Source organism: Erpetoichthys calabaricus, chromosome 12 (genome assembly GCF_900747795.2).
Source record: "Erpetoichthys calabaricus chromosome 12, fErpCal1.3, whole genome shotgun sequence".
Taxonomy (NCBI): Eukaryota; Metazoa; Chordata; class Cladistia; order Polypteriformes; family Polypteridae; genus Erpetoichthys; species Erpetoichthys calabaricus.
In genome coordinates, this window is record NC_041405.2 from 128,283,658 (window position 1) to 128,296,668 (window position 13,011).

At 40.3% G+C, this 13,011-nt stretch overlaps 1 protein-coding gene across 1 annotated transcript in view; it reads left to right on the forward strand.

The window, feature by feature from the left end:
* Positions 1 to 13,011, forward strand: part of comp (cartilage oligomeric matrix protein) — a 54,303-nt gene that overhangs the window by 9,460 nt on the left and 31,832 nt on the right. Inside the window, exons 2-5 of the mRNA XM_051935054.1 lie at positions 2,594 to 2,664; positions 4,578 to 4,629; positions 4,850 to 5,013; positions 9,115 to 9,252. Coding sequence (XP_051791014.1) covers positions 2,594 to 2,664; positions 4,578 to 4,629; positions 4,850 to 5,013; positions 9,115 to 9,252 — 425 coding nt within the window. The remainder of the gene's footprint in view (positions 1 to 2,593; positions 2,665 to 4,577; positions 4,630 to 4,849; positions 5,014 to 9,114; positions 9,253 to 13,011) is intronic.

A 13,011-nucleotide genomic window follows, 5' to 3' on the forward strand; every position in this document is an offset into this window, starting at 1 on the left:
CACCAAAAAGATAGAAAAGGCATGCAAATAATAATAATAATAATAATAATGCTGAAAGATGTGTTACTTTTTCAGAGGGACAAGTGTTCCCTGGATTATCAGGTTTCTTTAAGGCTTGTTTTGACAACGGCTAATTACGCATGCATTTGACCCGCACCCTTTCCCTTAAATGGACCCAGTGCATCACTGGTGAGTTGGATGCTGCTGTAGCTGCTGGGACTCAAAGATCAGTTTGTGCTACTCAATACTGGTACCGTCCTGTTTGAGCTTTAGAGTACCAGCACATAATGTGCACATACCAGTGTGCACCAGTAAACCCAGACAGCCTATGATGTGAGGGATTGCCATTGCATACTTGGTGATTATCAGTACCTGATCTGTGCTACATAGCAAGGCCATAACAAGCTAAATCCAGCAGTGAAAACACAACGTTCAATGAATTTACTGTATTTTTGCATTTATAAGTATTTTCAGTACTAGGGTGTTGTACCGTGTTAGCCATTATGAATGTAGAGAAAAGCCAAGCAAAATGACACCTTTTATTGGCTAACTAGAAAGATTACAATATGCAAGCTTTCGAGGCAACTCAGGCCCCTTCTTCAGGCAAGATGTAATGTAACATTACATCTTGCCTGAAGAAGGGGCCTGAGTTGCCTCGAAAGCTTGCATATTGTAATCTTTCTAGTTAGCCAATAAAAGGTGTCATTTTGCTTGGCTTTTCTCTAAGTATTTTCAGAATATTTTCATTATAGACAGCTAATGTACCCTCACCAACTTCAAGTTTTTTTTTTTTTAAATATGCAGGTTGAAAATTCGGCTAGAGTAGGGACGTCACGCATGTGCAAAGCAGATTGGATAGCATCTTAAATATGAGGTGGCGCACACTTACAGTACACATGTGTGGAAGTTCTGTGCCTGGCTGCAACTCTGTGATGTCACGCTAGCCTTACAAAGCACCATGGGTCACTGGAGAAAAAAAAGTTAATCTAAGCCAGCTGCACGGCCAGTTTCCTGGAAAATATTCAGTGAATGAAGTTGAGGTCGCTTGTGAACATAGAATATTTACTGTGGAAAACACTTTGCCGAATTTTGCAGATTAACACAAGTGATTATTGTATTTTTGCAAATATTCAAGTCTCTTTTTTATAATGCAAGCATAATGTTGGGTTAATTGCATTTTTTTCCTTTCTGGTGAATTCAGATTTAGCATTCTTTGAATGCAGATATAAAGTGGTTATATTATATATACAATTTACTTTACTATTATAAGCCTAAATGATAAAAAAAAATGTAAGTTAATATATTACTGGTTCACAACTATTTAAAAATGTGAGATATTCAAAAAAATGTATCCATCTAGTTTCTGACTCGCTTATTGAACGGAAAGGAAACCCTGGACATGGCACCAAGTTTATCACAGGGCCCAGTTTAGAATCACCACTCAACCTGACCTGCTTGTTTTTGTGAGGTGGAAGGCAAACTACAAGCTGCACAGACACAAATTTATTAAAAATCAAAAACTGAAATCTCTCATTTAGTCCATTTGAATGGCACTCCACGTTGTTCTGAGGTGCATTCTGTTTGCTTAAATTCTCCTTGAGATGTGTTTAGAACTTGATTGTATCTAAGGTCCATCATTCACACTGCATGTCAGGACAAAAAGTCCAAGAAATTCTCATGGAAAGCCTACATGGGCAGTAATTCAAGCTGAGGCACCAGAAGCTGTAAAGACGCCTGCTAACTATTGTGCTACCTTTCTGTCTGTTTCATTTTCACAAAAGGTGTAAACTGAGAAAAGGGAATAAAAAGTTGATTTAGTTTCAGCAGCACACCTCAGTCACACTTGTTTACTTAGTACAGCAAAAAGGGTAGGTGTTGATTTCTGATGAAAATGTGTACTTTCTGTAATCTCAAATGTATGTGTAGTCAGCCATAAATTCTGTACAGATATTTGATTGCATGATTTGTAATAAGATTAGACCATTTTTTACCATATTACAGAATGAATTGCATATGTAAGTATTTAACGCTGACTTTGGGTGATTTACTTGTAAAGAAGCACCTCTTGCCATTTCTTGGACAGAAAGAATAAACACCCCAGTCCATTAAACTGAAATACAATTACAGTAAGTGACATTTCATAAGACATTTTTTAATTTGAATACAACAGCACCATATACTGGCAGCCTTCATGAAATGCGCGATTTCACTTTGTTAAGAAAGTGTTACATTAAGTCTACCCATGTGCACTATTTGCAGTGCTCCATCATACTGAATTCAGATTTTTGTTTATAATTTGCCTTTTCAATGCAACATACAGCACCTTGTATTACAAATATGGCTCTCTTAGTGCCAGGAAAGCGGTTGAGAAAGTGGTATCTTTCATGGGCAGCAAATAGTGATGAGATTTAATCGGTGGAATTTAGAGCTAACTCTGTTATATAGCTCCTATTGCTTACAATGTCCATTATATAAATGTTTGCATTTAGTAAAGGCCTCTTTAACGATCTTCCTCTTCTTGATAACGCCTCTATAGAATGTGGACCACCTTGTGAGCTGCAGTCTGAATTACTGACTTCTCTTTCTTCAACAGCAGAGGTAGTGAGAGAAATCAAGGAAACCAACCGAGCCCTGGCTGAGATCAAGGAGCTCTTGAAGCAACAGGTAATTATGGTGGAACTCTTCCCGGGAGGGAGATTTATGAAGAGTCAAGGTGTGTGTGTAGACTGGTCTTTACCAAAATCAAATGCAGCTTGTAGGATGTGGGGAGAACCCTATGAAAGGGGAGTGTAGATATTGCTGATAATGCACCATACCTCAGATGAAAAAGGGATGAACTAACAGAGTGTCAACTTGTAGTTGGAGATATACAAAGCTCTCCATAATGTTTGGCACAAAGACACATTTTTCCTTGATTTATCCCTCAGCTCTCCAGTTTAAAATTACAAATCAAGCAATTCAGACGTGATTAACGTGCACATTGCAGACTTTCATTTATGGGTATTTGCATGCATTTTGGTCTCAGCATGTAGTAAGGACAACAGTTTTTCTACATGGTCCTGCCATTTCATGGCACCATAATGTTTGGATTCTGTACTACGGTAAATTAAGGTGAGGAAGAAACATTTGCCATGTTGTCATTTTGCTGTCACTTCATATATAAACACACTAGTGAAGCTCATTGCTTCAATACATGCGATAACTCCTTCAGTCATATAAACCTTATCACTGCAAGTAAATAGCATCTCACTAGACAAACTGTAAACATATCCCATCGGGCACATTGCCTCACTACATATAAAGAAATAACACAGTGTGCCCGGGTCTTTATTCATAGAGAAACAACCCTGTGGTAGCCGTTACCACACTACATGTAAATGTATGCTTCTGCAATTGTCAATGACTCACTAAACATATCCAGAGCCTGTTATAAACCTGTACAGAGACAATTCTGTGATCCCCATCAGCCCTCTGTTCACAGACAGACAGACTAGTGATGTCCATTGCTTTAAAACTTCTTTCTTCTCCTTCTTCTTCTTTCCACTGCTCCTATTTAGTGGTTGCCACAGCAGATCATCTGTCTCCATCTATTCCTGCCTTGTAACATCATCTTCTGCCTTACCGACTGACTTCATGTCCTCCCTCACCACATCCATAAACCTCCTCTTTGGTCTTCCTCTTTTCCTCTTGCCTGTTGGTTCCATCCTCAATATTCTTTTCCCGAAGTATCCCTCAAATATCCCAAACCATTTAAATCTAGTCTTCCTCACTATGTCACCAAACTGTCATACCTGTGTTTTCCCTCTGATATATTCATTCCTAATCCTGCCTACCCTCATTACTCTGAGTGAAAATTGTATCTTCTTCAACTCTGTCACTTCCAGCTCTGCCTCCTGTCTTTTTGTCAGTGCCACCATCTCCAAACCATACAGCACAGCTGGTCTCACTACCATTTTATAGATCTTCCCTTTCACTTTGCAGGTTCTCTTCTATCACAAATCACTCTTACCACACTTCTCCACCTACCCCACTTTGCCTGCACTCTCTTTATCACTTCTCTACTGTCCTCCCTGTTGCTTTGGACTTTTGAACCCAAGTATTTAAATTCATCTACCTTCACCACCTCTTCTCCTTGCAGTCACACCCTTCCACCACCTTCCCTCTCATTCACGCACATGTACTCCATCTTACTCCTACTGACTTCCACTCCCATGCTCTACAGTGCACACCTCCACCTCTCCAGGTTCTCCTCAACCTGCTGTATACTCTCACTACAGATCACAATATCAGCCACAAAATCATAGTCCGCAGAGACTCCATTGCTTTAACACATTGCCCCATATTGCCTTCTGCCTCCTCACACATTGTTAAACCCCCTTGAGTATTTCTTGTAGTACTTGTCTCTATCAAGAATCTTCATCACCGTAAACTGCTGTTTTAAAAAGTCTCATGGAACGTCTTCATTCTACTTACTTCCTCACACTGCTCACTACTCAGTTCATTCTGATGGGGGCACAAGACAAACATTCTTCTGACATTCCATCGATTCATTAACTTCAGCCTTACTTTTTTTTCAGATAAAAGAGATCACATATCTAAAGAACACAGTGATGGAATGTGAAGCCTGTGGTAAGTGTCCGTTATAATTACTTGTAGCTGGGCACATGTGATACGAGTGCTTGCTTTCCTCTGGTTTCCCAGTTAAACTGAATCAAGCAGTCCCACCATTCTAACTAATATTGCAAAGTGCCACTGACATCATTGTTTTCCAATATAACTAAACCAACAGCTCTCATTACTCAAGCCACTAAAGTGTCCTTTTTTTTTCCAATATTGAATCCCTTGCCAGGCATGCGAAATGGGAATGTTAAACCTACAACTGAATCCAGGAGCTGCATCCCCAACCCATGCTACCCTGGTGTCCACTGCTTAGAGACAGTTTCAGGGGTCTTGTGTGGTCCTTGTCCTGAAGGTTTGACTGGGAATGGAACATACTGTGCTGATATTGATGAGGTCAGTGCCCTTGTCTGTATAATCTACATATAACTTTTCAAGTTCCCATCTTTGTGAACTTCCACTCTCAAGCTGAAGTAATCAGAATGTGTTTTGTTGCACTTCCTCATACAGCCCACAGATGCACACATTTTGTAAAGATTTTTTTGAGAAAGTGAAAGGCTGACCTGGGATGACTTGGTCAAAGGATGACTTGGTCAATAGAAAGGGCAACAACACAAGGCTAAGGCATAATGTGGGTGAAAGGGGCCAAGTATGAATGGCTAAGCGTTTGTGAATATATACAGTTGTGCTCATAAGTTTACATACCCTGGCAGAATTTGTGAAATATTGGCCATTGTTTGGAAAATATAAGTGATCATGCAGAAAGCTTTTTTTTATTAGGGAGTGTGCTCAAGTAAAGCAATTTATTATCACATAATTATGTGTACCCTTTAGAAATCATAATGATAACTGAAATCACCCAAATGGGCCTGATCAGAGGTTTACATACCCTTGCATGGTGGGGCTGATACAATCTACACAAGTTGACCCACACAGGTTCAAATTAAGGGTAGTTAAGGGAGTATGTCCACACCTGTAACCTCTTAGATTGTAATCAGTGTCTGTGTATAAATAGTTAATTTAAATTAAGGCAGAGCTGGATACTGAGCCATGGGGTAAGCAAAAGAACTGTCAAAAGACAGTTGAAATGTATAAATCAGGAAAAGAATATGTAAAGATATCCATAGATATGAAAATGTCTGTCAGTAGTGTTTAAACCCTGATAAAAAAGTGGAAAGGTAGCAGTTCTATTGTTACCAAGCCACGGTTAGGTAGACCAACCGAGATTTCAGCCACAACTACCAGGAACATTTGTCGAGATGCCAAGAAAAACCCACAGGCCACTTCAGCTGAGGTATGGGCTTCTCTGCAAATAAGTGGTGCTGCTGTTTCAAGATGCACAATAAGGAGGTACTTGAACAAACAAGGGGCTGCATGGTCAAACTGCAAGAAAAAAACCTTTACTGTGCCTATGCTACAAAACAGCCCACTTACAATAAGCCGTACAGCATCTAGAGAAGCCTCAAAATTTCTGGAACAAAGTTCTTTGGAGTGATGACACCAAAATTGAACTTTATGGTCACAACCATGAACACAATGTTTGCAGAGGACGCAACAAGCCCAATGACAAATAGTACACCATTCCTACTGTGCAGCATGGAGGTGGATCTCTGATGTTCTGTGGTGTTTGAGTTTCAGTTGCACAGGTCACTTAATGAAAATTGATGGCAAGGTGAATGCAGCATGTTACCGGAAAATACTGGAGGACAACTTGGCATTCATCAGTCTAGAAGCTGTGTATGGGACGCACTTGGATCTTCCAGAATGACAATGATCAAAAACACAAAAGCAAGCTGACCCTTTGGTGGCTACAGCAGAGAAAATTGAAAGTACTGGAGCGGCCATCACAGTCTCCTGACCTCAATGTCATTGAACTACTTTGGAGAGATATCAAACATGCAGTTTATGCAAGGCAACCCAAGACATTAGGAACCTGGAGGCTTTTCACCAAGAAGAATGGGCAGCTCTACCACCCGTTAAAATCAAGGGCCTCATCCACAACTATCACAAAAGACTACATGCCATCACTGATTGCTAATGGGACCAACACACAATATTAAGGACTAAGGGTATGCAAACTTTTGAATAGGGACCATCTCATTATTTTCCTTATTCCTATGTTTTGTTTAATTTTTGTGCTCTTCTGTGATGCCTTATAGTTTAATTTGGGTTCCATTAAAAGTACATGAAATGTGCTTTGCCTGATCAGTCATCTTTTCTTTAAAGTATGGTGCATAGCTTACAAATTCTTCCAGGGTATGTTAACATATGGGCAAAACTGTATCATGTCATGTGTTTTTAAGAGTACACTTTAGTGCATTGGGTGTTTGGTGAAGCAGTGAGTTGTGTGAACTCCTCAGTCCACAGTTTGGTGGTTCTTCCCAAGTTCAAGTGGGTTCACCATATGTTATGCCATTTGTGAATATCCAGAGCTGCTCAGATGGATTGCAGAATAGACTAAGTCCACCTGTGTTTACAGTCTCACCTGAATTGTCTGAATTGCCTGCTGGCAATGTAGAGGTGAGCCACCACACAGGTGTGATGAAATGAACTGGGGGATGTGCGTGTGTGTGTCAAAAACTGCTATGAGAGTCAATATATCAAAGTTCAGAAACACCATTATCAAAAACTAGAGGGCTAAACTATAAATGAGAATAGCCAGAGCCAAGATGCTAAAACTGTGAACTGAATTAAGGAGTGGAATGCTATGATTCCCGACACTAAGAGCACAAGACTAAGTTTTAAGGCTTCAATCCGTAATCTCGGACAAGCAGCTTGAGCTGAGATTATAGTGGAGCTTTAGTGACGTGATGTGTAGAGCCTCCTGGATGACAGCCCATTGTAACATTGCAACATATTCTAGCAACTTACTTTTTAAGAAAAAAAAATCACTAAAGCTACAAAATGGTGGCATGATGCATTTAAAGTTAGGCAAAAAATGTAAATTTCTCTTGAAATAAATTATGTATACCAAACGCATGTATGGTTATACTTCTTGAAGATTAGACTTTCAGAATATCCATAATAAATGAAAGGGAAGAAAATTATCTGACACAACAAAAATTTCTAAGGAAAACTCCAAATTTTGAAAACCTTGACACTCCGGTATCTCCTCATAGATTAGATGTACACAGTGAAGTTGATCGTTTTTTTACTTTGAGAATACCAACTTCCCAAAGCCCTGAAAGGTAAAAACATGCATGGAAAAAGGATAGATGAATGTTTTAATGTCACTCACCCAATCCGAGGCTTATACTGGGGATAGGGTGTCCAGAGAAGTGGATGTTAGGGCATTGTTGCCCTGTGGCGCTGAAATTATAAACTTTGGGCTTTCCCGGTTAGTCCCAATCACTGACTCACAGTGTGACTCTGAGTGAGTTCAGTTAACCTGCCAGTGGTCCAATTGTATAAATGCATATTTAGAGAAGACCACTGAATATTTCCATGTGTCCATCTCAGAAAGGCACATAGATGCTGAACATCCCAAACAGGATATAAAGCTGCATTCTCTTAGGCATAACATTGTTATCTATTTATCTAAGTATGTTAGATAAAGTTGTAGAAATCTATCTATCCATTATGTTTATGAAAGTTACAGAAGCTAATCCATGGTCAATTAAAACAGCTGCAGATATCCGGTCTGTTTCTTTTTGCTTGAAAGATTTCCCGAAATCTACCCACCTATACTAAAGTTATTGCCTGAGACAGTTACAAAAATGTATCTATCTTAGCATGCTTGAAAAGCTTAAGTAATCTTTATATATAATTAAGAATTAACATGTGTTCTAATGATGACTTTAGAATTATTGTTAATTATTATTCAATAGCAAGGGTTGGCCTCCCATCCTGTGCTCCTTCCTTGCACTTGTACAATGGAAAAATCAGATTCAGAATTTGATTGAATAATTGTGCATTGTATTATTAATGCTGTAACAAGAAAAAAAAATGAATTCCCTTGATAATAAAGCTGTCATTGATTTGAGAGCAAGTGCAAGCCTAAATGTTTATTTTTACACGTATACCTGGCTTCACCTTACTTCATGTTCAGCTACACAGCTCTCTGTGAGGCTTCATTGGTCATAACTGTTAAATGACACCCAGAAACCCACTTTTTCCTTGCATGTATTTTAGATTTGCTCTCCATGTATGAACTTTGTGTTCAGACTGACTCTTTTGTAGCTACACTGTAACCTGAATCAGTTCATATATGCATTCACGTTGTTATTTATTTCATTTTCCTTGGATGTCATGTCAGTATTTGAAGAATGTTCTCAGTATTTTGCCTTTTCCCAGTGAATCTACTATATCTTGTGTTCCTTTGAATTACATTTTTGGGTTCTTTGAAAATCCTCTTGTCATAGTTGTCCTTCTGAAATACACAATTAAACACATAAATGAACTAACTGGTTGATTAAATGACTTATAGTTCCAAGCATTCTTTCCCATTCACCATCGGGCACTCCGTCTCTGCCTTTGTCCCAATTTCTTTCTCCCTAGTGCTCTGTGTTCCCATGTCACCTTGGTGTGAGGTGCGGCAACACCTTTCCTGGCTTTCGTTGTGGTCCTTGTCCTGAAGGCTACTCTGGGCCCACCCTGGAGGGAGTGGGATTGTCCTTTGCACAAAGTCAAAAGCAGGTAAGGTCATTTTGGTCTTTTGGTTCTGCTAGGAGTCGCATTTCTTTTACATTACATCAATCTCCCATATACCTTACTAGCTGAAATACTCAGTGTTGCCCGGGAGGAAAATACAGTGTTTTTTTTTTTGTTTTTTAATTGTTTGAGAAAAATATAATTTTAAAAAAATGACTTTAAAAATAAAAATAAAGTAACAAACAATGGAGACTCACTAATGTGCTTGTCTTACGGTCTTGTATGTATGTTATCATCCAGTTGATGCTCAGAACCGACTAGCTCTATTTAATTTCAAAAGCAACAGGGGTGCGGTGGAGCTCAAACATAAAGAATGGCGGCAGTCACCTCCAGTTCGCCTTCTGGTGGTCGTTCTGAGTGTCAACTGGATGATAACATTCATCCAAGACGGCAAGATCACCCCCCCACCCTACCCAGAAGGGAGTGGGTAAGGGTTAGTTTCACCCTATAGTATTTTTTGCCGACCAATGAGAAACATGTGTACCAAGTTTTGTGAGAATCTCTCCATCCATTCGGAAGTGATGCTGGAACATACATACATACACACACATACATTGTCTTATATATATATATATATATATATATATATATATATATATATATATATATATATAGATTATGGCAGACTGTTGTCTCTCATTATTAACATTAGTATTAACTTTACATTAATACCATGTGAAATTTACAGTATAGGAATGCTAAGGGGCTAAGTGTGGGCACTGCATTTATATAAATACTAGGGGGCTTCACCCCCTTGCTCGCTTCGCTCGCCAACCCCCGTGTTTGGTTTTCCGCATAGACACTTTTAAGATTTTTTTTCTTTGAATTGTTGTTATTTCATTAGTTTCACTTTTATTTCAGAACTTCTGTAAAATCAATATTTATAATCTTGCGAGTCCCAATATGCTGAATCTTTTTAATGAGGTCAGGATAGGTTTCTCTGTTTGGAATTTCAGAACAGACAAAACGATCTACATCATCAGCAGTTAATAATTTTTTTTTTACAAAGTAAAAAAGTAAGTAGAGTTCTGCATTGGACTCCTGTCTGTAAAGTCGTGCTATTTTCCTCTCACAGTTCCAAAAGTACATGGGGGTTACCAAGGTGATACCCCAGCTTTTGTGCCTGTTTTGCTTCCGCAGTTTCAGATGCGTGTTGTAGGCATCTATGTACATTGTATTTGTCCATGCGGGCTCGTTTTTGTAGCTCCGTTAGTCGAGCTGTTTGGTTTTGGAGCCGAGACAGTTTTGCTTCCTCGGTTTCAGACGCGCGTTGTAGACGCCTACGTCTATTGTTTTTATCCATGTGGGCTCGCTTTTATAGCTCCGTTAGTTGAGCTGGATCGTTTTGGAGCCGTGACCGTGACTCCATTAGTTATCCGTTGTCTACCGTTAGTAATATGGATAATTGCACTTACTGTTAATATGGAGCGTTTTCTGTGGTTGTACTGTTAATAATGCATCACTGTAATGTGATTCACATATGCTATATAGTTTGGATGTGTGAGGATGCCGTACGTTTAATACGGAGAGTTCGTTTATTCTTTTTACCCGGACCATGCTGTGTAGTGTGGACGTTTAGTTCAGAAGCGCGTTAGAGGCGCATGCGCCTTTCGTACTTTCACGCGCCTTCCGTACTATCTTTGTGGACCTGTGGGGCCTCCGTAGGTGTGTTAGAAGCGCGTGGACCATGCTGTGTAGTGTGGCCATTTAGTTCAGAAGCGCGTTGTAGGCGCATGCGCCTTTCGTACTTTCCCGCGCCTTCTGTACTATCTTTGTGGACCTGTGGGGCCTCCGTAGCCTCCTCCGTTTGACTCTGGGGTGCAGCGCAAAATCCTCTTTTTTGTGTGGCTGTGTCGTTAGTCGTTAGCTATGGATGCGTTGTTGCTTCATTTCTCATTCACGTTAGTTGAGCTCTTTCGTTTTTGGGCCGTGACTCCTTCGTTTGTGGTGGATCAGACTTCGCTTGCGGTTTATGAGACGCGCGCTGTAGGCGCCTGCGCACTATGTCTCATGGTCCCATCGCAGTGTACCTGCGTCCATGCCTTCCGGTTTACCGAGACCTGCGTCTGTGCCTTCCAGTTTACCATTCTCGGTTAGTAATATGTAAATATTTAAACAAATATTGTATGTAGTTTGAAGGCTAGAAGGTGCCACTGAGCCCCAAACCCCAAACACAAATACAAAACACAGTCCCGGGTTCAAATAACAAGGAGGTTTATTACACAAATCCCTTTTTTGTACAACAATTCAACAGTGTCTCTTCTTTGTTCTCTCTTTTCACACTGCTACTCCTCCAAGGCGAGTGTTGCCTCTCTCCGCTCCCAGCTCCAACTCACCTAGACAAGGCAGTGCCGTCTCAGAAGTACTTCCAGGCCATACAGAAGTCCCAAATACTAGGGAGTATAACTCCCTACAGCACCCATTAGTGGCACCTACAGATAGATGCCAGCAGGGCTACACTACCGAACTTTAATTCCTGACATTCCTTGCAGGTGTCCGAATGGGTACTAATATCCAGGGCTGCTGCCATCTCATGTACAGTGGGGGAGACAATAAGTAAGAACTGTTGCTCTCCCCTGTCCTTCCATGTTATGGGCATCCCATCCAGGTAAGGACCCCAAATCAATTCTGGCTGGGACACAGGTCCCAGCATGTTGTCCCTCACAGTAGATATTTTCTTTTTGATTTCTATTAATTAAAGCCATTCATTTAAACCTGTTAAGTAAATGCCATTGGCGGGTGGTTATCTTTAAAATATTTCAACTTATAAATTCATTGTTCTACATTAAAGTAAAACAGTGAGCATGCTTTACACACACTTTGGTAAGCTTACATGCATAAATTGCCCATACCATTTTTGCTACATTTTGCATTGTAACATGTTCTACTCTTGAAACACAACTTTACAAAATAACACGGACACAATTTTGCCATGGGCGGTACAGTGGCACAGTGGTAGCGCTGCTGCCTCGCAGTAAGGAGACCCGGGTTCGCTTCCTGGGTCCTCCCTGCGTGGAGTTTGCATGTTCTCCCTGTGTCTGCGTGGGTTTCCTCCCACAGTCAAAACCCATGCAGGTTAGGTGCATTGGCGATCCTAAATTGTCCCTAGTATGTGATTGGTGTGTGGGTGTGTGTGTATATGTGTCCTGCGGTGGGCTGGTGCCCTGCCCGGGATTTGTTCCTGGCTTGTGCCCTGTGTTGGCTAGGATTGGCTCCAGCAGACCCCCATGACCCTGTGTTAGGATATAGCGGGTTGTAAACTGACTGACTGACTGACAATTTTGCCATAATTGTTACATTATAAGGAATATTCTTTTCAAACCTGCCAAGGGCTTATCTTTTTGTAACACACTTCATTAAATGAGAGAAACATAAAAAAGGCAATAGGCGGACACCCAACTCCAAAACTACCCATAGTGACAAGAAGGCAACTGCCCCCCGCACAGCTTTTTAGCATCATGTGCTTTCTGTTCTAAACATGAGATGTAAATTCTCCATTAGTGATTTGCTGTGTATCGAGCTACTCCATGGTCAGACTGGACTAAGCAGATTTAAAGATGGATAGCTGGATAGACAGCATGTGCATACATTTCATATGAACAGAGTACAGTTGTATGACAGCATGTTACCTTACTGTAGGCAGTATGTGGTTAAGGATGTGCACATAATTTTAACTCGGCCAAAAATGTTGTATCATTTTACTTTGAGGATTGCGTAGATACATATTCCAGAGAAAATAAGGAA